Source organism: Felis catus, chromosome D4 (genome assembly GCF_018350175.1).
Source record: "Felis catus isolate Fca126 chromosome D4, F.catus_Fca126_mat1.0, whole genome shotgun sequence".
Taxonomy (NCBI): Eukaryota; Metazoa; Chordata; class Mammalia; order Carnivora; family Felidae; genus Felis; species Felis catus.
In genome coordinates this window covers 42508913-42536787 of record NC_058380.1, presented here as the reverse complement: position 1 = coordinate 42536787, position 27875 = coordinate 42508913, and the positions used below count along the sequence as shown (strand labels likewise).

Below are 27875 nucleotides of genomic sequence, written 5' to 3'. Positions count from 1 at the left end.
TACCTTAATGATTAGAAAATAGCCCATCTTTTCTCAAAATAAATTTCTTTACAAGTCAATTTAGAAAAGCAGTTTGTGCCCGGTTAACTTCAGGTCATTAGAAATTAGGAATCTGAATTCGAAACGTTTCTGGGTGGACCTCACAGACACATTTCCCCTCCCACCCGCTACCATAAGCCGCATGTGCCTCACGAAGCAGTGGGGAGACGGAACTGAAAACGATTTGCTTGCAAACACTACTGGCTGTTACGAGGTGAAAATGTAATATTCAGTTCAAGCACAGGGACTATAATATTGGAAAACTGATAAAAGGATCAGCATCTACCCCTAAAAAGGCTCTTTTACAAAAGCTTAAAATAACTATTTTTAAAAATGGACTCATCCAGGTAAAAACCAAATTTTCATTTTATCATCAAAAGGATTACATAATTCCTTATCTAAATTCAGTTTCACTATTTGATCTAGAATTAATGTATAAATTTGGGCAATCTCTAAAGGTTTTCTATATTTACTTTCTTCCCTAGAATTTAAGTGAAAAAGCTGAAATCTGATGCTATTATGCTACATTAGGCAACATGCTGAAAGAAAAAAAATATTCTATGAGGCCTCTATGATATATTAAAACTGATCTGAATATTTGCATAATTTGGTCTTCATTTCAAGGACACAGTAAGTAAATGACTAAGTAAAATAGTCACAGTCACAGTAAGTAAACATTTCAAATAATCTTTCAAAACACTCTCAGGCCTCCGCCCTGAGGAAACTGTAAGGAGTGCATTACAAGGAAACAGGACAGCCATGGGTCCTGCTGAGAGCATCTGCTAGATGGTCTCAGTTCGCATTCATAGCAGTCTTGCAAGGTGGGCACAACTCAGCCTGTTTCACAGATGAGAAAACCGGCTGAGAGAGGCACTTTTTAAATAAACACAAATGTCATTAGTTTTCTTTAACATTGTGAAGTACAAGCTCTGTAGTTCAAAACAGAAAATGTGTACCGTAAACCTGTCCTTTTTCACAGTAAGTGGAAATAATGCTCTTGAAAAAAAAATAGTAAAGGGCCAACAAATTGGATTATATGCTTTTTTAAAAATAAAGAGCAAGAAAGGAAAAAAGTAACCTCGTTCCAAGTTCTCTACTCATACAATGACTAGTACAAGAATAAGAATATAACATGTTGAAGAATAATCCCTTATTACCACACTTAACTAAGAAAGACAGCCAGAGGGCGCTGGGTGGCTCAGTGGGTTAAGCATCCAACTTTGGCTCAGGTCATAATCTCACAGTTCATGGGTTCAAGCCCCAAGTCTGGCTCTATGCTGACAGCCTGAGCCTGCTTTGGATTCCATCTCTCCCTCTCTCTCTGCCCCTCCCCCCGCTTGCAGTCTGCCTGTCTCTCTCTTGCTCTCAAAAATAAACGTTAAAAAAAATTAAAAAAAAAAAAAAGAAACAGCAAAATGCTTCACTGGTAGGAGCAAATAAGCTGGCAGAGGCTATGTATATTTTTAAATGTTTTAAAACATTCATACTTTCTTGAGTTATAATTTTCCAAGTTAATTGCAATTGAAATGAATTACAATAAAATTTTAATTGTACAGTGTGACAAATGTTATTATTGTATGCAACCTTATTACCTCCACTACATTTAAATTATAACCATACCACCACCCTAAAATGTTTTTCTGGTACTTGTTTGCAGTAGATACAATGTCCCCAACTTTTAGCACATGCAACCACTGACCTGCTTTCTATTGCTAGCTTTGCCAATTTTACAAGTTGATATAGAAGGAACCAGACCGTATTTATTATTTTGAGTTTGGCCTCTTAGCATAATTCTTTAAACATTCATTAAAATTCAACATGTGTCTGCATATACTAATATTTTGTTCCTTTGTATTTTTCATTCCTATTGCATAATACAAACATGCAACATTTAGGTTGTGTCCAATTTGGTACTATTACGAATCATAATGAAATCACATGAATAATGAATCACATGAAAGTGTGTATGGACATGTTTTCATTTCTCTTTGACATACCAAGAACTCAGACTGCTGAGTTATATGGCAAATTCATGTTTAACTTTATAACCCTGACACTGCAATACTGTCTTCCAATTTGTATTCCCACCATCAACACATAAGGCTTCTAGATGCTCTACCTCCTCACCAACACTCGCTGTTGTTAGTCTTCTTAACTCAGCCATCTAGTGGGCATGAGTGCTATCTCACTGTGGGTTTGATATGCATTTCCCTGACAACTAGTGACAATGTACACCTTTTCATAGGTTTACTGGTTATCTGTGTATCTTCTTTTATGACATGCCTATTCAAATCTTCTGCCCAAGTTTTAATTGGGTTCCCGTCTTACGTTGTTGTTGTTGTTATCATTGTGTTCATACAAAAAGTTGTTTATGTGTTCTGAACATAAGCCCTTTACCAGATTTATGTTTTACAGATATTTTCTCCAAGTCTATGGCCTGCTGCCCCAGGTGTCCTCTGAAAGATGCAAAAGTAATGAAATTTGACAAAGTCCATTTCACCACTTTTTTCTTTTCTAGTTCATGCTTTTTGTCTGTGCAGGAAAGCTCAGAATCAAAATCTACACCAATGTCACAAGAGAAAATGGCAATGATTACACTTCAATTCCCACAATTCAGAATTCACACCTTTATTCAACTCACCTTTATAGACCCACTGTGACATAACTACACTTGGACGGTGGCCACTCCTGCCAAAAAGTCACTTTCTAGCCAGTGTTTTAACACACCAGCGGGCTTAATGACTAATTAGCCTTCATTTTTACATATGAAAATAAGAATAAGAAAGGAGACCTTAAACACACACACACACACACACACACACGTCAGTCCACTGTATGTCATATAACATCAGAGAAAACCCTAGGGGGGAGACACAACCACTACCTCTGGTTTCACCTAGTGGTTAAAAGCACAGACTATGGAGCCAGACTGCCTATGTTCAAACACCAGCTTCACCTCTCAGTGTGTTCATTGGTAGCACAGGGGAAAAGGATAATACTTATTTCAAATGATTATTATAAATATTAATAACATAACATATATTCTCACTTATCACAGTGTCCAGAATACAGTAGGCACTAGGTAAGTTCTGTCTGTATTTTATAGATAAACCAAATGGATACAATACATAAACTTACTTGTCTAAGGGCAAAAAGCTATTAGCAGCCCTCAAAATGTGATCCTTAGACCAGCAGCATCAACCTCACGTGAGAACTTGCTTTTCGAGGGGACATGACCACTGGTAGACCCATGAGCTGGACCCCAGAAATCTAAGGCTCTTCACCTCCTCTCCTGTCTTTAGAATGTGCATTCCACCTGCCTTTCCTGCTCCCAGAAGCTGCCCCAACGATGCAACCTTGAGACAGTGATGCGGTGTTGAGACCATCTGAGTGGTATACATGAATGAACCCAGTTAAGACCTCCTGTACATAAGCTTTTAGAATTGGGGGGTGGAGTAGAGATCTACTCATCCTGTGGCTGCTGAGACAAGTCTCACATGTAAGTTCTCTTTCTTGTTAAACCTACTCCCTAACAATCTGGAGTGGCCAGCTCTTTCTTCAGTCTCTCTCTATCCTCTGCATACGGGGAATGATTTCAGATTATACCCAGGAATCTCTAGAGGAGCTTGCAAACCAGCGCTTGCTAGAAATTAAAATTCTCAAGCCTACCTGAATCAGAAACTCTGGAGGTGGAGCCCAGCAATGCAGTTCTGAGAAACCCCCAGAGATTCTGATGTCCATGAAATTTGAGAGCCAAGGAAATGAGAGAAGCCAGATGCCCTCCCACCCCCAGTCTAGAGGGGAGAACTGACTGACTGATGGGGAGGGGTGGTTAGCAGGATCACACTAGCTAGAAGAGAGAGGGTGGCAGCCTAGCTGAAGGGAGGCCCATCCACCTGTTGAGGTTGGTTCAAAGGACCAGGTGACCAGAGTGGGGTGGTTCAGGCTGAGCCCACATAGCAGAGGTCCTCATTCTGCAGGTCTCCCAGAGTCACAAAGAAGAGAGATATGGTGGCACGGTCTCATTCTCTCAGCTCAGGTCACCTTCTCAAAGGGCCATTCTCACCATCATTTGGTTTTCTACATGGCAATTTTTACAACTAAACTGCTTTCATTTACTTGCCGACTCTTGTCTGTCTTTACTATGACAGAGAGGCTCCACTAGGACGGGGAATTGATCCATTTTGTTCGTTTTCATATCTGCAGCCCTAAAATGCAGGAAACACTCAATAAAATATTTGTACAATGGATGACTAAACAAGTAAACAGCCAATACATAATGACTTTTTTATCCTGACTTGAAAAATGTGCTTGGAATCAAGAAAATAAGAAGGGCTTCTCTAGGACATCTTGAAAAACATCAGTCCCATGAAATCAGTGTTTTAAGATCAAAAGGTAAGCTTCAGGGAGGAATGGAAGTTGAGTAATGACATGAGTAACAAACACCATTTGGGCACCTCCTGGTGCCACAAGCAGTGTGCAAGGCACTTCGTTACATTCTCCAACTCCCGCAACACAACCACCAAGGTGATTCTGAAGACATTAACGATGACTTCTGAGGTTATTATTCCAATTTAATTGATAAGGAAGCTGAAGCTTACAAAAGAGAAGACATTTGTTGGAGCACCCGGGTGGCTCAGTTGGTTAAGTGTCCGACTCTTGATTTCAGATCAGGTCATGATCCCAGGGTCATGAGATCAAGCCCCGTGTTGGGCTCTGGGGAAGATTCTCTCTCTCCCTCTATCTCAAATTGTCCCTCCCCTCCTCATGCTCTCTCTCTCTCTAAAAAGAGAGAGAGAGAGAGAGAGAGAGAGAGAGAAGCACCTGGGTGGCTCAGTCAGTTAAGCGTCCAACATTGGCTCAGGTCATGATCTCATGGTTCCTGAGTCCAAGCCTCACGTCGGGCTATGTGCTAAGATAGCCTGGAGCCTGCATCAGATTCTGTGTCTCCCTCTCTCTATGCCTCTCCTCCATGCTCACTCTCTCTCAAAAATAAATGAATATTTTTTAAATGTTTTAATTAAAAAAATAGAGAAGGCATTTGTCAAAAGGTGCACAGTTTGTAAACAAACTCTTTCTGTATCCATAGAGCACATGGTTTCCACTATTTCTCTGATCTTAGGAAGGCCAGTGTGGAATGCAGTCTTCTACATGAATTCATTCTTTTGTTAAGACACAGTTCCAGCCTTGGGAAGTTCACAACTGAGGGAATAACACAGACAAATCCACAGATAATAAACAGTGCAGTAAGTGCTAAACAGGAGCTATGAGCAGAGGCTGTGGGAGTTGTGAGGGGGCCCCCAGAGTTGCAAAGCACATCTCATATAAGACTGGAAATTTGAGAATGATCTGTTTTGGCCTGAATGTGATGGCCATATCCCAACCATTCTCTATTTACTAGCAATGCTTACTCAGTTATAAATGCTTATTTATTAATAAAATATTATTGAAAGTGTCAAAGCTGTGATATGGTCTTAACTGTCCATCTTTGAATTCTTTCTCCTTCCAGGTAATCAGCAAGTTAGATCAGGCTTTCCACTATAAGCAAAATAGAAGAAACTGAGCAATAACACACATTCACATGCACGAGTGACTGAAGGCCTCTTTTTTGCTCTAGTGTCCAACACCGTAGAGTAGATACCATGAATTTAAACACACACACACACACACACACACACACAATCACATAGGAAATGCAGTGCACGCAATTGTTTCAACAACAGAGACAGCTGGCCTTAATTTTGGTTCTGGCTTTAGAGACTATGCCAAACATAACTAGTGCCAGTTCAGTGGACACAAGAGAAACGATACTTGAATTAAATGTCTATTTTGAATTGTTTTCCAGTATAATGTAAATATTTGACTTGATGTCAAGATTATACACTCTGTGCAGTCATCTTGCACTAATGGGAAAAATAATCTTCCTGGACCAAAAGATAAGGTTGCATCTCCTTTAACATTATAAGAACAGTTAAACTACTAGAAGTTGTACTGTGGCATGATTCTGGTGAAGGAGGTCATTTTTCAGAGTTACAGTCAACACGGAAAATGGAATGGCTCTAACACACTGTTGGGCATCATAACATTTCCTTACACAAAATACCAAGCTGAAAAGTGAGATAGGATACTGTTTGCAAAGACGGAAGGAGTTTTGGTATGGGATAAAATGTTGGGAATTCCAGACAGGTTAGGTAGGTTGTTCATGACACAGAACACCTGTCCATTTTTTAATGCTTCCATGCTGCTTGTGAAGTTTTGATCAATTTAAAAGCTGTTTCCTAAAGCAAAGACAATTTTAGGCCAATGTTTAGAGTAAATGACATTCCCTGATTAATGTTTTATTAACCCTTTCATTGATCCTTATTCCTATAAATATATAGAGGAAACAATGTTGTACGGAGTGAAGAAAGTCTTTAAGCTCTACAAAAATCTTTTTTAAAACAACCTAAAAAGAAAATGCCTTTCCCTCCCCCACACCAAAAAATAATAATAATAATAATAATAATAATAATAATAATAATAATAATAATATTTTAACAGGCCTAGAAAGGAATTATTGGATACATTTCAAAAGTAAAACAACATATTGACATTTTTAAAGTTAATTTCAAATCATACATGAACATGTCAATAAGGAACAGCTCTAAAGGCATCAACAAAGCCAACCTCTCTGCTTTTCAAAGTAAGTCACCTCCAGGTATAGATTGGGAAATTAAAAAGCTCATTCTCAGGAAGAAGTATGAAAACTGTAAAGTGTTTGCAGAGATCAGGGAAAAGTGGGTTAGACTAAAGGATGTTTTGGGGCACCTGGGTAACTCAGTCAGTTAAGTGTCCAACTCTTGATTTTGGCTCAGGTCATGATCTTGTGGTTTATGAGACTACGCCCCACATCGAGCTCTGCACTGACAGCATGGAGCCTGCTTGGGATTCTCTCTTTGCCCCCCTCCCCTCCTCATGCTCACACCCATGTTCTCTCAGAATAAATAAATAAAAAGAACAAAGGATGTTTTAAGGCCCCACATAACCCAAGATCCTATATTTAGGGTGATATTCAAAACTCTTAACCTTAGTGTGTCCAAAGTGCTGACTTACCAACAGCATCACCCAACCCAGCTTATGTGAACATCCAGTACAGCAGGGCTTTATTTTCTTCAGGATATCAAATTAAGCCCTTATATTTCCATCTACAAAGCTGCTAGAAGTCTTGTTTTGTAGGTTTATTATAACAAACCCCAGAAAAGGACAGCAAGAGAAAAAGAAGCAGGAACAATTGGAATGGCCAAGATTCACCAAACAGATCACGGCAAACACAAAGCCTTGAACAAGAGAGGGTGTTAGAACATGAAAGCTGTTGTTTTTATTTTAACTATATGCTATGGAGGCAAAGATACCATCCTTAAAACATACTCGCCTCTCAACACACCCCAAGGTAAGTGTGCATCAGTAAAGGTTTGTTGAATAGAACACATTCAAAAAATTATTCTACTTCATCATCTTTCAGAAGGAAAGGTAGAAGATCTTATTGCTTAACAGTCAGACACTGGAATGTCCTAGTGAAATACATTATTTTGGGCAAAAATGTCATATAATCTATTCTACTGGTTTACTAACTCCGAATGTAAATCCTAATGAGTAAAAAACTTCATGCAAATATTTTTATTTACAAACTGTATGGATCCTACTATAGGAGTTCAAAATATAAATTTTATAATTTTCTTAAGTTTCAGAAAAATATAGAAATACTCATTTCTAGTATTGTTTCCTACATCTCCACATACCATCTTGCACACCCAGTATGGAACCACCTATTATATTCCACCTTTACATAACCAATATTTAGTGCATTAGAGTATTAGTTTGTATTATATTCAAGCCATAGCTAGTACAAATTGACAACTCAGAAGACACTATAGTCACCTTCAGAAAAGTGCTCAAAATCAGTATCAGCTCATCTATTTTAATGCCCATCTACTACAACCCTCTCATTTTACTGATAAACAAAGACCGACACACATATTCAATGGTGTCCCCAGTGCCACACAAGCCATACACGGCAAAACCAGGAATACGCTATGGCTGTGGCTCCCAGGGGCCTTGGTTCACTTCACTCTCCCATATAAGCAGGGCCTCTTACTTGTCACCATCACTACCCTGAAACCAGAGACGGAACTGGTCAACAGAGCATAGGGGATGGAACAGAACAGAAATCTGCCATCGGAAGGTTTCGTGGAATTGACGAAACCGTAGCCCAACCTTGCAATGCAGTTTACCTAAAATCTAAATTCAACATGATATTCAGAGCCTCCCTACAGCAATTCAATCAAACTTCAGAATATGTTTTCAATAAATCTAGGAAAGGGGGATGGGGCAGGCATGGAGGCAGCAAAAAAAATTTTTTTAAGAAAAGATATTGAGGGGCACCTGAGTGGCTCAGTTAAGCATCAGACTCTTGATCTTGGCTCAAGTCATGATCATGGCTCAGGTCACGATCTCACAGTTTGTGAGTTCAAGCCCCACATCCAGCTGTGTGCTGATGGCACAGGAGTGTGCTTGGGATTCTGTCTCTTTCTTTCTGCCCTTTGCCTGGCTTGTGCACACACTCCCCCTCTCTCTCTCTAAATAAATAAACTTTAAAAATCAAATAATAAAATAATTTTTTAAAAGATGTTGAGAGGGACGCCTGGGTGGCGCAGTCGGTTAAGCGTCCGACTTCAGCCAGGTCACGATCTTGTGGTCCGTGAGTTCGAGCCCCGCATCAGGCTCTGGGCTGATGGCTCAGAGCCTGGAGCCTGTTTCCGATTCTGTGTCTCCCTCTCTCTCTGCCCCTCCCCCGTTCATGCTCTGTCTCTCTCTGTCCCAAAAATAAATAAACGTTGAAAAAAAAATTAAAAAAAAAAAAAGATGTTGAGAAAAGTCAGAGGTAAAAAGATCTAAAATATTGAAAGTAAAATATTCTCTAAATTAAACCGATTATCCATTTTGAAAACAGTATCCTACCCAGAATCTAACTATGAGAGCTGAAAGAAGTCTCCGACATTAAGTTGTGGCACAAAATTCTCATTTTTTTTAATGTTTATTCATTTTTTGAGAGATAGAGAATGAGCAGGGGAGGAGCAGTGAGAGAGGGAGACACAGAATTTGAAGCAGGCTCCAGGCTCTGAGCTGTCTGAGCACAGAGCCCTGATGTGGGGCTCGAACTCAAACTGCGAGATCATGACACAAGCCAAAGTTGGAGGTTTAACTGACTGAGCCACTAAGGTGCCTCAAAATTCTCATTTTAAACATGAGAAAACTGAGACCCAGAAGACAAGAAAAAAAATTCATGTTAGGAACATCATAAGCATGGATTGTATGAGGGGGTTACTGCAAACTCTGGGGGGATAAAGATGGATGGTATCTACCTTGCTCTCTGCAAAATGAATTATTAAATTTTTTGTTTTATTTTGTAAAAACAAAATGTACTGCCAAAACACAATTACTTAGAAGAAGTGTGACAAGAGTGAAGAGTCTCCTATGTATACATCATTAGCTATTAAGTTTGTACATTTCACCTTTCTAGGCTTGTTTTGTTAACAGAACAGTTTCCAAGAATAAGGCTAAAGATCATTTCAATTCTTCCTCTCATCCACTCTTCTCTAGAATCACCATCTCTATGCCATAATTCAAATTGAAACTGGACTATCAAGCAATCACAGCGTGTGTAGGCTCTGGATACTTTTTAATGCTATCAATGGTCACAAATTAAATCAATTGCTACATACCTCTTTTCCATTGTTCTGACTGGATTTACATGCTGAATCCCCAAGTACCCAAACAATTAGAGGATCCTAAGCCTCTACAGTCATTATGGGAGAAAGGGGCCATGACTGAAGAATTAATCACTGATCCAGCCCTACCCTGACCATAGAGAGCAGACAGAAACCGGGCCTCAAAACCAAGCTCCATCTCCCAGATTAGGGAGCTTCTCAGTGTTATACTGTGTATATACATGTGTATGCACACACACACATAGAGGGGCACGCACACACACGAAGGAAACTTCTGATTTCCACATTAATTGCTAATTAGCAGTAATTTCTTTTATCCGTACATCTTTGGCATGATTAAACTCTAGTTCTAGTGATGTTAGGTACCCACCACAAGGCTTTACAACAGGAAAAGCAAGGAGACATAGCATGTGCCTTCTGCATTTTACCCACCCATCACATTCTGACCCTCCCAGTCAATCCGCTTGACAGCCCTCCTAACACTGAACCCAGTACATGTACTCTTGCAATAGCTTCTCACCAAGGGAGTGGCCCAAGACACCTTACCCAACCAGAGCAGCATCTAGTAACATCCAGTATGCACTCAATAATATTCTAACACAGACATATATTGTTTTTGGAAGACCGTTACAGAATGAAAAGTAGTATGTTAGAAATGTATTAATGAAAAAACTTACTTCCATACCATTCATTCATTTAACAACTATTTCACAGCCTTCCATTATAAATGGGCTGGTAAAGCTATTTTATAGTTTTCTAACTACTACATACTCACCCATTCTTGTACGGATTCATTTGCTCAAAAATACTCAGTGAATTCTAGTTATATGCTAGATCCTGAGAACATGACTACAGTCCAAATTCCCGAAGTGATTCTGAGGCTGATTTAAATTTGAGAGTCACTTGGGGGCGCCCGGGTGGCTCAGGCATTTGAGCATCTGACTTCGGCTCAGGTCACGATCTAGCAGTTTGTGAGTTCAAGCCCCACATCGGGGCTCCACGCTCATAGCTCAGAGCCTGGAGCCTGCTTCAGTTTCTGTGTCTCCCTCTCTCCCTGCCCCTCCCCCTCTCGTTCTCTGTCTCTCTTTCTCTCTCAAAAACAAACATCAAAAAAAAATTAAAAAAATTTGAGAGTCACTTGGGAAGCTTGCTAAAAATGAGCATTTTTATGTCTTACCCCAGGGACTTGACTCCTAGAGGAATGAGATGTGAACCAGAAATCCACACTTTTATCAAGCACCTCCAGGTGATTCTACTGCAGGTAGTCTGTGAACCAGACTTTAGACACTGGTTGAAGAGAAGTCAGAATATATACAAAGAAATATTCAAGGGAACATCTCAAAGTCCAAATCAGTGTCAATGAACAGGACTATAGGACTTTGCTGAACTGAAAAACCTGGTTACAGATACATGCAGAAGGTGGCCTTGCAGTGGACAATCATGAAAAGCGAAACTTTAATAAATGGGAAAGAAATAGGTTTAAGGCAACCTAAAAATGCTCTTTGAATATTTATCAAGGCAACTCACTTAACATGATGTGCCAGAGTGCCAAAAATCAGCATCTTGGTTCTTCAAATCTCATTTTCCCCAAACTATTCTTCAGCATTACCCAAGCTACATGGTTCTAAAGGGATATAATATCACAATTTAGAGAGGATTACAAACACTGTATTTCATTTCTATCACGAAATTAAAATAATAAATTTATGGAAGTTGAAACATGATGGGATTTAGAGATCATATAGCCCCCCTACTTCATAACTGCACAGAATAGCCTTGAGACTGGGTCCATATCACAAACTTCATGAAAGGCAGAACTAGGGTGAGAACCCAGGTCCCCTAGCTCCCAGCCATCTCATGTGATCCTCATATTCTCAAGTCAACATCACAATTCGTTACCAAGTCTTCTGCAAAGGCCACATCCTGAACTTTCAGTTTCGTACAGTTTACGCAAAAGGCACAGGGGAAAGAGGAGGCAATTGAATTTTCTAGAAATTAATTAAAACATGGATTTTTATAAACAGCTGGTATTACATATCACCGTATGCTGTGTTAGGCTGAGCGTTACTTCTAAAAATATTAAAGCTTCTCTGATGGAATTGGATCTGAGATCAATTCTTAGCTGGCAACCTATACGAAGCCTTGTTTCACACAGAAGATCTAAAAAGGGTAGCTGGCAAGATTTCATCCATTAATAGCTAGTGCTCAATATGCAATTCTCTCTTTAGCTACATAAAACCTACCCAGAACTTTTTGTTGAAAATTAAAGCTACCCATTCAAAAAAAAAAAAAAAAAAACACAAACTTGCAAAACAAGTTGCAAACAACTTGCAAACAAGCTGCTAAAGCTTCTAGCTTCTAGCTTCAATATATATGTTATTCTATTTTTCTCACCTTGAGATCTTCCACTCAGTCAAAAGGCTTGAAGTCACCAAGGCACCTTTCACATCATTAGGTCGGAACCAGACTGACACATACACACAGATTAACATACACACAGGCACTCCAAAATAAAGTTATCTGGCCATCTCCAGAACTAGAGATGTATTTTTAAGTTTGGCACTGTGTATGAGAAATAGATTAATGTTCCTACTCTACTTCCAGCCCACCAGAAAGTTCTATTTGGGTTGGGGGCACATAGAGAGTTAAGAGAGCAGAGGGAAGAGTCCCTTATCTCCTGAATGCCCATGTGCCAGTAACAATGCTGAGTGCTTATGTATTTTGGCTCATTTAGACTTCAACAACCCATGATCCTGAATGATACCATCATGTTCAAAAGAGAAAACTGAGGCTCAGGGGAGCTTAAGTAACCTTCCCATGGTCTCTGACACTCAATGACTTGTGCTGTGTGCTGCAAAAATTCTTCTTCAGACAGGCATCAGTCCTGCGACTCAAATGTGAATATGAAGAGGTTGAAACACAGCAGAGGAGAGGCTAACACCAACCCTTTCCAGTCCACCATCCTATCACTGAGTCACTAGAGCAGTGGAAAGAAACAATCCCCACGTTTCACAGACAAAGAGCCCCACGGCCACTCTGGACACTAGCTGTCTTCTCTGCTAAGGCCACCTGAAACCTCTATCTCAGGAGACTTATCTGGGTTTTATTCTCTGTTTACACAGTTATCACAGAAGGATGAAGGGGCACGGTAGGAAAATAAATACCTTCACCTTCTCAGAATGCCATCAACACACAGCCACAGCAACTTATTATTTTAATTGATGATATTCATAGCATTACATACAAATTACACTCCCAGAATTAAGATTCCTGAGCTTCACAGTTTACATTTTTCATGCCAATGTGACTACATTAAAATCACCTTGTAATTATGATGACTTTAATTATTATTTCTAATTTTAAAAGCCAGATAACAGATGGAGTCTGCTTGCTAACACTTCATTTCTGTTCCTTTTCTTTCTCCAGCTGAGCCACAGCAGGCGAGAAGGCCATACCTTCCAGGCTTCGCTTTTAGAGGAGCTCACAGCTGGGCTAGGAACAAAGAACCCAGCAAAGGATGGGGATCAAACACCTTCTGAAAGTTCTGCCATGACTTCCCGAAGAACAAGCCAAGTGCTCTGTCTGTCACAGGAAGATGAGCTGAAGGCATATCCATGCTTTGGGGTGTCTTAGAGCACCACAGGATGAACAAGAGGGAGAGGAACGGGAGGATGTCTTGTTAGTGGGTGCTGAGAAAAATGACAGTTGGTGTTTTGTTCCTTGAGTGTACAGAAAGAACAGTGGCCTTGGAATCTGGCAGATTTTACTGGTGGGACTACCATCCCACTTCCTCTGTTGAAGAGCTTGAACATGGCATTCAGTGTTTACCACTTACCTGAGAGGATATTCATGAGAATTAAATGAGGGGAGGTCACTCAGCACGTAGTCCAGGCCTGACATGGAGTCAAGGAGAATAAAAATCATCCTAGTTCAGAGCCCTGCTCTGGGAACCAGAAGCAGAGTATGGGGGGTGGGACGGAGGGCAGGACCCAAAATGTTGCAGTAAAGAGAGACAATTTTTAAGGCCTCCTCTGCCTGAACTCTCCCAATTTAAGTAATTATAAACCTGTGAGCAACACAGCCAGCAAAGCCAGTTGTCTGAGGAAGGGTGGGAAAGACCTATTAGAGGATGTGCTTTGGAGAAGGGCTGTCAGATACCCATTAGAATCCGCAGAAAGCTAATAAAGCTTTTCAGAAAACATATTCATGCACACATACAACATTTTGCATTTCATTGCAGGGGGCTCCATAGATGCCCTAAGAACTGCTGACTTAATGGCCTTAAATTTATTGGTGAAGGTTTGCCGGTATGTGTCTTGAAGTAACTGCATTAGATTTCTACTGTTTTATTCTTAAAAACAACAACAAAAATATCACAACTGCCATGTGAAAAATCCAAGCACATGAAGCCTTTAATAAAATAACAAAAAACTGGAGCAGAAAATGTGAGACATACAGCCCAACTACGGATTTTCTGAAGACATGCCCCCGGCCCAGTGAAGCTACTAGAAGAGGCAGCTGAATGGTTCTCCAGCCTCAAACCATCTCCTTAACTGCCCCTCACAAAGGTCTCCCTCAACATCACTGCTGGTGCTTCCAAAACTGGCCTCAAGGCCAGAGGAAATGTGGAAATACTCCTATGGGGGGAGATTCTCCTGACATATGGAGGCAATAAAAGGCACAGGTGCCAGGTAGAGGTCAAAATCCATCCCCAACCTGCGCCTGCCAAGGCGTACAAACATGGGCTCCCACAGGCTCCATCTGCTGTGTGCTATGGCCAGAACCTCCTTCTGTGAAACGTAACCAGAGAAATAAGAGGATCCCTCTCCCACCCCGGCAGAAGAGCCCATCAGATCAGATCAGGTGACAAAGTCCAAAATAAAAACAAGGAGAAAAGAACAGCTTTTCTGTTCTGCTTCATCAACCACAGAGCAGTAAGACTGATTTGTGTACTTTTCCCTAATTGCCTTTGGGTAACCCTGGGGTTTGGACATATTTCTGGGTCTGATTTCCCATGAGGATACACAGTGACCTCAGCTTCTCTTTCACAGTGAAAAATTACACCCTCAGGGCACCGGGTGGCTAAGTCTGTTGAGCTTCTGACCCTTGATACGGGCTCAGGTCCTGATCTCTCAGTTTGTGAGATAAAGCCCTGCATCGGGCTCTGTGCTGACAGCACAGAGCCTGCTTGAGATTCTTTCTCTCCCTCTCTTTTTCCTCCCTCTCTTCCCCTCTCTCTCTCTCTTCCTCCCTCCCCCCACTCTGCTCCTCCCCTGCTCATATGCATACTCTCTCTCAAAATAAACACATAAAGAAGAAAAATTATATGCTCTATATGTGAGCCCCCACATTGGAAGCTAATTGAGAAACAAGAAATCTACTCCCCCTCCTATCGCCACCAATTTCCATACCTAGGCCAATTCTAGAGGACTTACATACCTTCTTCAGTCTCACAGTCTCCAAGACCAAGGTGAAGGAACACAGAATTCAGAGACAGAGACACTGGGTTGAAATCTTGGTTGGGTCAGATTACCAGCTGTCTCCCCTTTGCAAAGTTCCTGTCTTTGCCTAGCTTCCTCACCTGTGAAACAGAATTAATCTCTCCCCACCTACCATACAAAGCAATTGTCCAGACAATCCTGTGACAGGACACATAGAAAAACTTCTTAAATAGTTCCAAACAGTAAAAGAATGTCAGAAATCATCAGGTGAATGGGGTGTGGGACAATGAAGAAAACTGGCTTATAAGAAAGGGAACCCCCCAGTCCTGCAGTTGTGATTCTCCTCAACCTACACAGAAATACTCAAGATGGGGCTCCTGGACCAGGAAGCAGTCAACAAGAGACCTGGATGAAATGGAATCTGCAGGCTGCTTCCTTCCTGAGGAAGGTAGAGCACCCTTCCCCTCACCTCTTCCACCTGCCCATTCACACGTGATAATCTAATGTTAAAGGAGAAACCCCTGCCCTCCCTGGGCTTGGTGAGACATCAGAACTAAAAATTCAGGCAGGAGAGAGAACCAGAATATGCATGTTCATTAAATGTAGGCCAGACCCCTCCCAAAAAAATGTATGGCCAGAGGGAAAAGGACACCACCATCTGTAAGGCTAACTCCAGCCAAGGATTACGAATAAATACAAGAACAAAATTCATCTCAGACACACTCTGAATACATATTCCTCATCTGACAACTGTGGATCCAAACTACCCTTCCTCATTACTTAAGATTTCTGCTCTACTAAATTCACCAACTAAGAAATTGGCAACTAAGAAATTTTTAAGTCTGGGCCCAATACTTCATATGGCAGAGAGGATCACTGAAAATATGTGCATCAAGGTGCAATAAAACCTTTCTCTACCAAAAGGAACTGAGCTCCTAAAAGAAATGGATGATTCCAGGATTGGGGCAGAATAGGTATGAAATGAGCCTGGAGTACCTCATTATGCCAAAATGTAGTAAAATCATGGGAAAATACAAAGTGGACATGAGCCAGCTTGAAGAGGCTCCCACTGGCCAGCTCTGTGACAATTTAAACAAAATAATGGAGTTCAGTAGTGATGTATAATCCACTGGAAAACAAGAATTCATGACTCCATAGCAATAACAGACAAGAATGAAGGGAGGCTCCTTGCTTACAGAATGCTGAAGGATGACCGGTAAACATGGAAAGAGCACCGAGTTCAAAATTCATGATTGGACACTTACTAGTAAAGATTAGATCTGACCGGTACCACCAATGGATGATAAATATTGCATCACTTTTGATGAAAAGAGGGTTATTTCCATGATGATGTAGTGTGTCCTCACAATTTGCTTACTAGTTGCAAGGGAGGAAGAAGAAAACAGTAATTGTATAGTCAAGAAACAGGACAACACCTTGACAGTGGTCAAAGTTACCACTACTGATGGGAATTATTTGCTGCCATATGTGATATCCCAAGAAGGATGTTGTGTCCAACTAAAATCATATAACCAGAATCCAATCATGAGGAAACATCAAACAAGCCCAAACTTAGGACCATTCTTTTTTTTAAGGGGGGAGGATGTATTCTTAAACAGTTTCAATGTCACAAAAGATAAAACAAGGCTGTGCAACTGTTTCATATTAAAGAAAGCTAATGAATGAAATAAAAGAAAATACCTGAAACTAGACTATATCCTGCATTGGAGGGAAAAATATTATAAAAAGACATCACTGAGTTAACCAGCCAAGTTAGAATATAAATATTAAATTTACTAAAGTTGATCATTGCATTGTGGTTATCTAAGAGACTATCCCAATTCTTAGGAAATGAGTATTTAGGTATTTAGGGGTGAAAGACCATGATGTATGTATGTAAGACATCCTCAAAATTGCTCAGAAAAACTGTGTGTTGGCAGGGGGGGTGGAGTTGTGGGTGTGGGGGGGAGGTGTAGGAAATGATAAAGCTATTAGGGGTACATTTTAACAGCAGGTGAACCTGGGAAAAGAGTACACAGGTATTCTTTGTACTTTTTTTCTGTAAGTTTGAAATTATTTCCCCCCCAAAAATGAAAAACAAACAAAAAACACATTACATTCTTCTTCAAACACTGTCATGTCTTAGTTTCCAAAACATCAATCTCTTCTGGCTTTCCTACTTCCTTGCTCACTTCTCCTTCATTGGCAACTTTTCAGTTAATCCCCTAAAACTGGAAGGTCTCTTGTTCTCAGTCTAAAGGCTAGCCTATATAAAATCTCATTCACATCTGAGGTTTGAACTACACATGGAGGTTTGGACTATACCTGTCCATATTTCCAACCAGTCTACTTACCAGACCACTCCACCCAGATTCCCACAAGCTCCTCACACACTACTCAACACTGACATGACATATAGCTTTTTTTGAAAATGAGAACACTGTGAGTACCTACTTTCTTAAGGAAGACAGGCCCAAAAGTATTATTCAATCTGAACTCTTCAATTGGTATCACTTTTTTTTTTTTTCTCTGTAGAGGGATTCTTTTAAAAAGTTGAGGACACCTATGATGGAACACAGACATCCCACAGTTAGAGGCTGAATCTGGAAACAGGAGATTTTTTTTAACTCAGAAAGTGGCCTGGGCACCCAATTCCAAATGTCCCTATTATTGTAATAAGGTACATTTTTAATCAAGGTACTTTTTAACAGGTCCTCTTCATCTTAAGAAAGCTACTGAAATTACTACCCAGCCCTGGCAGATCTCTGACAAAGAAATGGAAGCTATCCTCCCATTTGGACATTGCAGATGGCTTATTTGCATATTATAATTCTCCCAGTTGAAGATGGTTTGGGAGGATATGGGAAGAACCAGATGGGTGGGCAAACTTTTTTTTTTTTTTTTAATGTGTCCCTCTGGTGAGTAACCAGTCTAATAAGTAATCCCTACATAATAACCTTTCATAACAACTCATAATACAAATTCATTAAAAGCTCACAAGGAAAAGGTCAGTTCATGCAGAAATTTCCAAATTGACATAGTTTGATTCCAGTTTTCCCCAAATTTCATTTGAGAATAATCAAAAAACACCAGAGACCATAACTCTGGAGGCAGGAATCAGTAGTAACTTTGAGAAAACTACACAAAATAGGGACACTGGCTGCAGAAAACCAGAGGAAAAATGATAGAAATTAAAGGTTGGAGAGTAAAATTTTTACTGGGAAAAAATGGAAAACAAAGTAGAAAACTGAGACAATTACTGGAAAATTCCAGTCAAAAAGTCATTTTAATTTTGCCCGAAATAACCAGATAACTGTCCTGAGTTATGCACATAATGGCTTTCCTTCCCTACCACTTATCACATACAGACAGGCAAACTACACACTGAAAAACAGTCATCTTTTACAGAATTCTAGGTATTTCTGCTGTCATCAGCCAGACTCTGGAAGACTGAATCTTGAGTGACTTTAAATATCATCCTGACATCAATACTTCAGACAGAGTTAAAGAACAATGATCATGAGCCCCACATTCTCATCTGATTAGATTTGTGAAAATTCTTGGCAATACTCTGTGTGAATCCAGTATTCACACAGATCAATGTGAAATAAAGACACAGTATACAAAGCTATCACATGATTGTGATTACACAATATCTTCTAAAAGGTAGGAAGTGAACGATGGTGTCACAAAGATCATCAAAGATAACATTCAACCCACTGGCTGAGTAAGTCTTGCACATATTTGTGGAACAAAAATCAGCACAAGAAGGTAATTTTGCAACAGATATTAAGATCCAGTAATTAAGATCCAATAATTCTAGTTCCGATCTACCTCCAAATAAATAATCCCAGATGCTGGAAGTGTTTTATGCACAAAGGCATTCGCTGTAAAATTACCTACAATGAAGAAAAGTGGCAATAATCAACCCATTCACACATTGTTGATTGTGGAAATAAAAGTAAAACCAAGTTATAAAGGTTACCTATAGGCATTAAAGCAAGTCTTTAAAAGGGCAAGAAGACACAAATTTTTACATGTTTGATATATGAAAATCACAGCTATCAAATGAAATTTGTCAACATCTTTAAAAGCTATAAAGTGTTCTCATGAGCCACACACCGTAAAAAATTAAAATAATTTTCTGATAAACTACCAGGGCAAATCTGGTGAGCTTCCAAGCTAATAACTCCCAACTATTTTGGATATAATGGCCTTCTCGGCATCTCCATCTTTCAGACTCCTCCAATCTAACCAATCCAAAACTAAAATCATCCCTACTCCCTAACCACCCCTCCCCCGGGGTCTTCCCTGGTCTTCTCCACCCAACTGATAGTACCTACCTGATAGGGTTGCAGTGTAAGGCACATAGTAAATGCTCCACAAATACTTACGCAATGGCCATTTTAGTCAAATAATGATCATATACCAATAAGACTCTGACCAGAACATCCCCTAATGCTGGATATTCTTATTTCTGTCAACTCTTCATGATAACTTAAAATGGAGCCACAATTTAACTTCATGGATCAATGTGAAAAGAAACTGCCTACAAAATTTAATTTTTTGAAATTTGAAATTTTAAAAAATCAGTTGTTTCAACTACTTAATTTGGGTGCTTTTTTCCTGAGATTTTTTTCTTAACCCTAGTATCCTGACAAATTAAAATTTGTCCAGCCATCTGTCTCATCCTCTCAGAAAAGACCAAGATACTACATCTCAGAATCAGAAGTAAGGGGAAAAAATGTTAACATTCAGTGCTGATGAGGGTGAATGCTGGTGGGAGTATAAAACTGACATGTTTTGCGACATATATGAAGAATCTGTAAGAAGTTACACACACTAAGCAATTCTATTTTAACAATATCAAAGATGTGGACAAATATTTATAGATGAACGTGTACATGTCAATGTCCTATTGTGAAAAACTGAAAACAGTCTAAATGCCCAACAACAGAAAACTATTTAAATAAATTATGGTTCACTCAACTACTCTTTTAACTGTCTAAGCAGTTAACATCTCTAGCTGTTGAGGTGATGCATGATTTTCCTCTTTGTGCCAGAGTTTAAAGCCCAGGTCTGCTACATACTAGATATGGGATCTTGGGCAAGTCACTGAACCAAAATGTCTTGTAAACAACAACAGAATTCTGAAGACAGACTTAGTTAACACACATAAAGTACTGAGAACACCCTGGACACACAGCAAGCACTACACGGATGGTGTTAATATTACTAACTTTTGCACTCAAATTCTTCACAACAATCCTGTGTCATTTTTGGAATTTAAAAAAAAAATCAATAAATGTCACTAAAACTACTTAATTCCTTAGGAAAAAATTTAGTTCAATATATAAATCCACAATCCCTTATCAGAAATCTTGGGGCTCAAAGTGTCTCGTAATACTGAACTTCTCACATTTTAGAAAGATAATACACTGCACCAACCATTCTACATAAAACTCCAACCCAGTTTGGGCCAATACCTTACAATCAAACACATTCACACAAAATCAAGTAAATCAAGACTCCTCGGAAACTTCATCAGGGAAGTCAATGCAGGTAACGTTTTATTGATAAATAAACTTTGGGAAGTTTCTTTTTTGGGAAGAAACTTTATATTTTCAGAGCTTTTTAAATTACAAAACTGTGACAAAGGAGCCCTGAATCTACATTGTTGAATTCTAGCATCTGGGGAGCAGCAGCATTCCAAAATGGCAAATGGTCGATTTATGCCACTTCAGATGCCTGGACAAAGAAATAATGATAGCTTAATAAGACCCCAACTCTGGTAGGATCCCACTAGAGCAGATTTATCATTGGGGTTTTATTGACTGCATACTTCTCTGTTGAAGTATTTTGTCCTGTATAATTGTAGAATGTTTAGCAGTATCCCTTACCTCTATTAGATGCCAATAGTACCTTCCCAGTCACGATAACCAAAAATGTCTGCAAACAATGCCAGGGCGAGGGAGGGGTGTTGAGAACCAGTGCGCTGAAGCAAAACAGTATGTACAGCTTTCCACCCCATATTCCACACTAGGACTCCCAACCACAACTTCTGCTGGACGGCTGCTTATTTTATGAAGCCTCGCCAGTCTCCTCTACCCTCTACTAAGTCCCAAACCCCAGCCAAAATGAACTTATTGCTTTTGTCCCCACATACTGCAGGTTTTAGTCCACTACTGCAGGCTTTAGTTCACACTGGGTCCACCCAGTACATCAGATCCCACCTGTCTTCATGCCCATGAACACAAGAAGGTCCTGACACACAACTTTCCAAACAAGGCATTTCTCACATTAAGCATTAGGATCAGAGAGGTGAGCAAGCCTACAGGTGTCAAGAAACAGGACTCAAGCAGCAAGCCAATTCATCAGCTGAAAAAAAAACAAAAATAAAACAAAACAAAAAAAACAAGTGGTTAGCTAGTTTTTGTTATCTATGGAATCTGGGAGTCAGGGAGGAATCACACAGGTCAACATTCCCCAAACTGGGTTTTCCTTGAAACAGTCTTGACAGATGTTAATAAGAATCTTGAAATATGTGATGCTCAAATAAGTCTGAAAAACTACCTTTGATAATTTTCTGTTGCTATTGTTAAAACCACATAAGTACTTCAAGTCTTTAATGTGCTAATTCTTTTATGGAGCTCCAAGAGAAAATAGGGAATACCGCATTTCCCCAAGCTTATTTGGCTATGAAATCCTGGTTTCCTTCTCCTCAAATAACATCTGCCTTACTAATGAGGGTTCCAAAGAGCACCAGTTTATGAAACAATGATGGCTCTCTAATCTCCAGGGACCATCTTTCAGCTGGGGCACCTGGGTGGCTCAGTTGGTTAAGCATCCAACTCTTGATTTCAGTTCAAATATGACCTCAGGGTCGTGAGATCGAGACCTACATCAGGCTCAGCACTGTGTGTGGAGCCTGCTTGGAATTTTCTTTCTCTGTCTCTGTCTGTCTGTCTCTCTCCTTATCAAAATAAATAAACATTTTTTTAAAAACTAAAAAATAATTTTTCAGCTATTGGTTTCTACTTCTTTCTAAACAAATCTACCTATGTAAACAATTTTATAAACTGCAGCATTGTTCAAAAGAGTAAGCTGAAAACACCTTAAACATCTGCCAATAGCAAGGTGGTTAAGTAAATTATGGCATAATAATACAACAGATTACTACCCAACCATGAAACAATGAGGGAACTCTTAATGTTCTGATACAAAATAATCTACAAGGTACATGAAGTCAAAACAGACACAGAGGCATATTTTGCATGCCAGCATTTGTGTAAGAAAGGAAGGAAGCGAGAGGAAGAGAACATATACACATTTGCCAACATACGCATGGATGATCTTTGGATAGAAACACATGATAAGGCAACACTGGTTGCCTCTGGAGAAGAATAGCCAGGCGGACTAGAATAGATACAACAGTATCGAACCTTTTACACTCTGCTGACTGTATTACTCAGAAAACAAAATAAATGAAGTTAAAAATAAGTACATAAACTATTTTTACTAGTCTCTTTAGAACAAAAATTAAAGATGCAATAATCTACTAAAACAAGCAGTCTCTATTAATAAAGAGGCAATGCAAGGAAATTATTATATCAGCACATGATGCTCAAAGTTGATACTTTTTAAATAAGAAAAAATTTTTTGATAAAGCAGTAACAATATTTTATTCCCCTTCACGATTTCATATATATTCATAATCTACCTATTCACTTTGCTCCAACTCTCAGATACTCAGCCTCTTTCCTCCCTCCTCCACTACATTGCAAAAATAAAAATAAAAACATCACCACCACAAAAAAATGCAACAGCTCCTTTTATTAGTTGAGTGCATATAGAATACGTTTTGGCAGATTTCTCCTTGTTGATTCCAATTTTTAAGAAGTATCACTTCAACCAATTAGCTACAGTTGAAGTTGTAACCATGTATGTTTCCCCCACAATGGAGAAAATGTAGCTGCCACCTTCCTGAGAAACAGGTCACTGAATCATTTTGTCTATTACAGAAAGCCATCAAGCCCCTTTGCCAGTATCGTTATTTCTTTTTTTAAAAACCTTAAAGCTTCCTAGTTTATATTTTTTCTAGGAACCTAAGTGCTTCATCAATTGTGTCGTATATACAGGTATATACACAAGAGCTTAGTAAATAAATTTTCCTCCAAATATTAAGGCTGGTGTGGGATAAATAAAATGATGGGTAGGTAGCTCACCACTACCAAACAAAGGCTGCACTAATTAGGAAGACTTGAAGAAGGCAGAATGCTGACCACCTCACTATCCGGGTTCTCACTGGGGTCCTGCCACTGAGCACAAGCTTTAACTTTCTTAGTCACAGGACTACAACCTACCATGCAGTAGAGAAAGCAAAACTCTGGAAAACTATTTTTTAAACTACTCAATTGTCAACTGATTAAAATGATTACACCTATTTGACTGAGTTCTATGAGATTAGCGTTACTATTTTTCTATAGAAAAGAAATACAGAATTACTTTAACAAGGATCTCTTCATAATGGGGTAGTGGCTTTTCTTCATTTAACTTTTGTTCTAAGTTTTTCACAATGAGCATGTAATTCATAGGGGGAATAAAAAATAAGGTGTTATAAGGGGAAATGCCACAGATGGAAATATTACACAGGTTTTTTTAAAGCCCAATTATTCATAGAAAATATAGGTGGAAAATAACATGCTTTATTTGAGAACTACCAAAGGTATCAGAAAACACTTTCTGCAAAACAGACTTCAGGCAGCTTGGAGGGTGCTCATCAGGATGTCAACCACTGATTCTCCAAATTGTGCAAGCAACAGTAGGCAATGTGTCACTGCTAGTCACTTAGCACCTGTGAGCAGGAACCACACAAAGTGTCCAGAGTGGTTGGGAAGGGCCACAGTACCAGGGGACTCTTGCAGCAGGAAGAGAAGGGCATTCCCAGATGAACCTGATGGGGCACTCTCCCTAATCAGGGGGTGTCACTGGCAGCTTGGCACACCTGTAGGTCCCCGGAGGTCAGGGAAGATTACTCCTGTGCCTGGAAATGCTACTATTATAGCATTCTGGGTACAGAGGAATTTGAGTCTCTTAAGGGATCTTGTATTTTTGTCCTCTGTTTTTCCATCAGCCATAATACACATCATTTTCCAACAACTGCACCCTTTAAAGAGTCTGAGCAGAGACAGATTAAAGATAAACTTCACCAGCTTGGGGGACAGCAGCCCCTGACACCCACTTCCCAGGTATTTCACTTTAGCAAACTTAGTTAACTTTTCCGGGTCTCAGTCTCCCCATTTATAAAGCAGTGGTCCTGATAAGAATAACAACAATACATAGCTCACAAGGTTGTTATGCGGGAATGTGCATAGTATTTAAGCAACACTCCCTAACACACAGGAGGTTCTCACTGAATGTTGTTTTCCTGCCCTTTTTTCCCCCCAGAGTTTGACCTATTACAAAAAAATAGTTATCCTGTCCCAATTCCAGGGCCACTAAGGATACTGACACAGATCTTTAGTGGGCCAGCCCATCCTGCTACCTGAAATCCAGCCAAGTCAATTTCCTTGACATAGGATTCAATCCAATCTTTCCTATTTCCTCCAACAGAGGGATCTGGCTAACCCAGTCATGTTAATTTCCAAGTCTAAAGCGGGCAACGATTTTTAATCTTTTTTTTTCCTCCTCTCAGAAACCTCAGCATTATACACACAAATGTACATATATACCATAGCAACTCTGTGACACTGAAGAACATAATGTTTATAATTTGCTAAAAATGATCAGTATTTTGCAGCACCTAGAAAAAGATTAGTCAGGTTAAAGAAAGAACCTTATATCCCAAAGAAATCTGTTAAGAAAGCATGTCCCCAAAAAGCTGAAAAGATAGATAAGTGGCATTTTGCCCAGGCCCTTCTCAAACACAAGCCAAATAATTGAGTCTACCCACCAAAGAAGGAGAGGGAGACAAGAATATAAAAGAAGCACAAAACCCTTTAGAAAGTGACCACACAAGATCTCCAGTATTGTTTTCAGTCATCTGGTTTACCAGGCAGCCAGCCAAATAAGGCGCTGGTTATTTAGTGGCATTAAGAGGAGCTAAGTAGGGGAGAAAAGAAGAGGGAAGAGGAAAGCTTTTCACGTTGCAAAAACGTGGAAATAAGCATTTCCAAATGTTTGATCAACAACCAATATAGTAGTGAAATGCTAAAATGACTTCTATATGGGTATGAAAACATCTTCCTGCCATTCCTTTCTGATCACCACACATTATGCATATTATGTGCATTACAAAGTGATCACTGGAAAGTCCAAGAGCCAAAGCAAAGATTTTCCCCAATCGGTGAGGCACTCTGCATGACAGATTCCTTAAAAGGTATTTAAATATCTGAGGGAAAACAAACTGTCCTTTATTTGACAAATAAAATTTTCAGAGCTGAGCACAGACAACAAAGGAAAAAATGCTGTCTTCCTCTGGGACGCTTCAAATTACTAAACATTCAAAACTGAAGGGAACAGACTGCTTGGGGGAGGGACAATCATGTGGTTTCTTGCCAAAAATATAGCCATTGTTGTTATTTATCTGAACACAATATTTTGTCATTTTAATTTTCACCAACATCAGCTGGGTATTTTGTAAAGACAGGCACAGTTTTCAATAGGGCATGGATGGCATACCACTGTTTTTGTGGGAGAAGTGGTTGAAAATGAAGGAATTAAAACTTCACTTGAAAGGAAACTAGAAAACACTAATATTTTATTTCTTCAACTGAAAGCATGTAACAACACTCCTAGTATTTCACTATCACACAGTTCTCCGATCCTAGAGCTTGAGACATTAGAAAAGCTTTCATCACACTAAGAAATCACTCTTATTGACTCCTAACTATACAACGAATGACAAGACTGTCTCAAGTTCCTCAAGGCCAACAAAAAACCCGACATCTCCTTACTCCTGTCCAGAATACATTGAAGGCAGGTAAAAAGCAGCAACAGAAAGAAGCATTGATACATGCTACAACATGGATGGAGCCTGAGAACATCATGCTGAGGGAGAGAATCCAGACACAAAGGACCATGTATTGCATTATTTCTTTCAGATATGAAATGTACAGAATAGGCAAATCCAATCCATAAAGGCAGAGGTACACAAGTGATTGCCTGTCAGGGGATTTCAGGAAGAGGGGTAGGGCTTTGGGAGGAAATGGCCAGTGTGGGCATGGAGTCGCTTCTCAGGGTGATGAAAATGTTCTGAAATTGGCTGTGTTGATGGTTGTGCAAGTCTGTGAATATACACTAAAAACACTTAAACTAGTGAATGTATGGTCTGTGAATTACATCTCATTAAATGTTATTTTTACAAAAGTAAAATGAGATGAACATACTCTCACGTTTACAAACATACACAAAATGAAATCCTCACAGACATACACACGCACACGTACCTCTCACCTTATCTTCAACTGTAGGATCTCTTACGTTCTGTATTCTAGAGCTGGTGCTTCCCAAACATAGTGTACAGAAAAGTCACCTGCAGACCTTATTGAAGTGCAGACTGGGATTCCTTACATCTGGGGTGGAGCCTGAGATTCTGCATTTGTGGCGAGCTCCCAGGCATGGCCAGGCTAAGAGAGTTTTGTGTCCTCCACGCACTATAGATGTTGTACCATGTATATAGACTCATAGCCTAAAGCACCGGCAAAAGCTACTGCCACAAGTCAGCCACAAGAGTATCCCAGGAAGGGCTTTTCCTCCCTGTCCTACGCATGCACAGTACTGCAGACAGAAGACAAGAGACAATGCCATCATTGAACACTTGGACCTTCCTACACATAGATGGGCCTGCCTTCTATGCCAGTTCTGCCGTTCCATGAGCTCCTACCACGTACCACCTCCTCTGAGATAATTTCCTTGTATGTACAATTGGAACCAATACTAGTAGCTGCTGACTTCACAGAGTTGTGTCCAGGGTGAAATAAGATAATGCACACAAGAGGTGTTTAAAGAACCATAAAGTATTCAAAGTGTTGAGATGGGCAAGTCGTCGCACCAATTCTCTGATGCACATGAAAGACAAGAGAAGTCAGGCAGTCTCTAGAGGCTGGCAATTCCTGCTGCCTTCTCCTGTGGGCACTGATACAGGTCAAGGCACTGATAGAGGTCACAGCAACGCCCCTTCTCATCCTCTTCTAACAGGGTTTATTGAAGAAGGTATGTGAGTTCCAAGAGAAGGAAGACTTTAGTGACAAAAGTTAACTGGACATGTTCTGAGAGGCAGGAAAAGCTTGAGTCCATGTCTTAGAGATCCAACAGCTTGCTATGAGAATGGCAGAGTGATATCGTGAGTTTAATAATGGGGAGCTCTGGTCACCAGTTATGGAGTCCCAGATAGGATATACCAAACTCAATTCACACATATCCCAAGAACACCACTGCTATGACATGAAAATTCAAGGTCTCTGATTATGCTGTAGCTGGAAGGAACTGGAGCCAATAAAGTTCTAAATGAGCTTTCCTTTCTATTAAATTGTACTGCCCTGAGGAAAAGAGAAAGCTTATTTTGCTGTAGAATATATTTTAGTTTTCAAAAAGCAAAAAGAAAGTTAGCAAAAAGGAGACCAAAATA

General features: G+C 39.7%; 1 protein-coding gene across 4 annotated transcripts in view; it reads right to left on the bottom strand.

Annotated features, from left to right (window-relative positions):
• The window catches only part of SH3GL2 (SH3 domain containing GRB2 like 2, endophilin A1), a 218375-nt gene that overhangs the window by 157700 nt on the left and 32800 nt on the right, over positions 1 to 27875 (bottom strand). For 3 of the 4 annotated variants that reach the window (XM_045042683.1, XM_045042681.1, XM_045042682.1), the window contains exon 1: positions 17702 to 17845. The exons of the other annotated variant lie outside the window; for it this stretch is intronic. In XM_045042683.1, the coding sequence (XP_044898618.1) occupies positions 17702 to 17830 (129 nt within the window). In that variant the 5' untranslated portion in view covers positions 17831 to 17845. Of the gene's footprint in view, positions 1 to 17701; positions 17846 to 27875 lie in introns of those variants that run through there. 4 annotated transcript variants of the gene reach the window in all.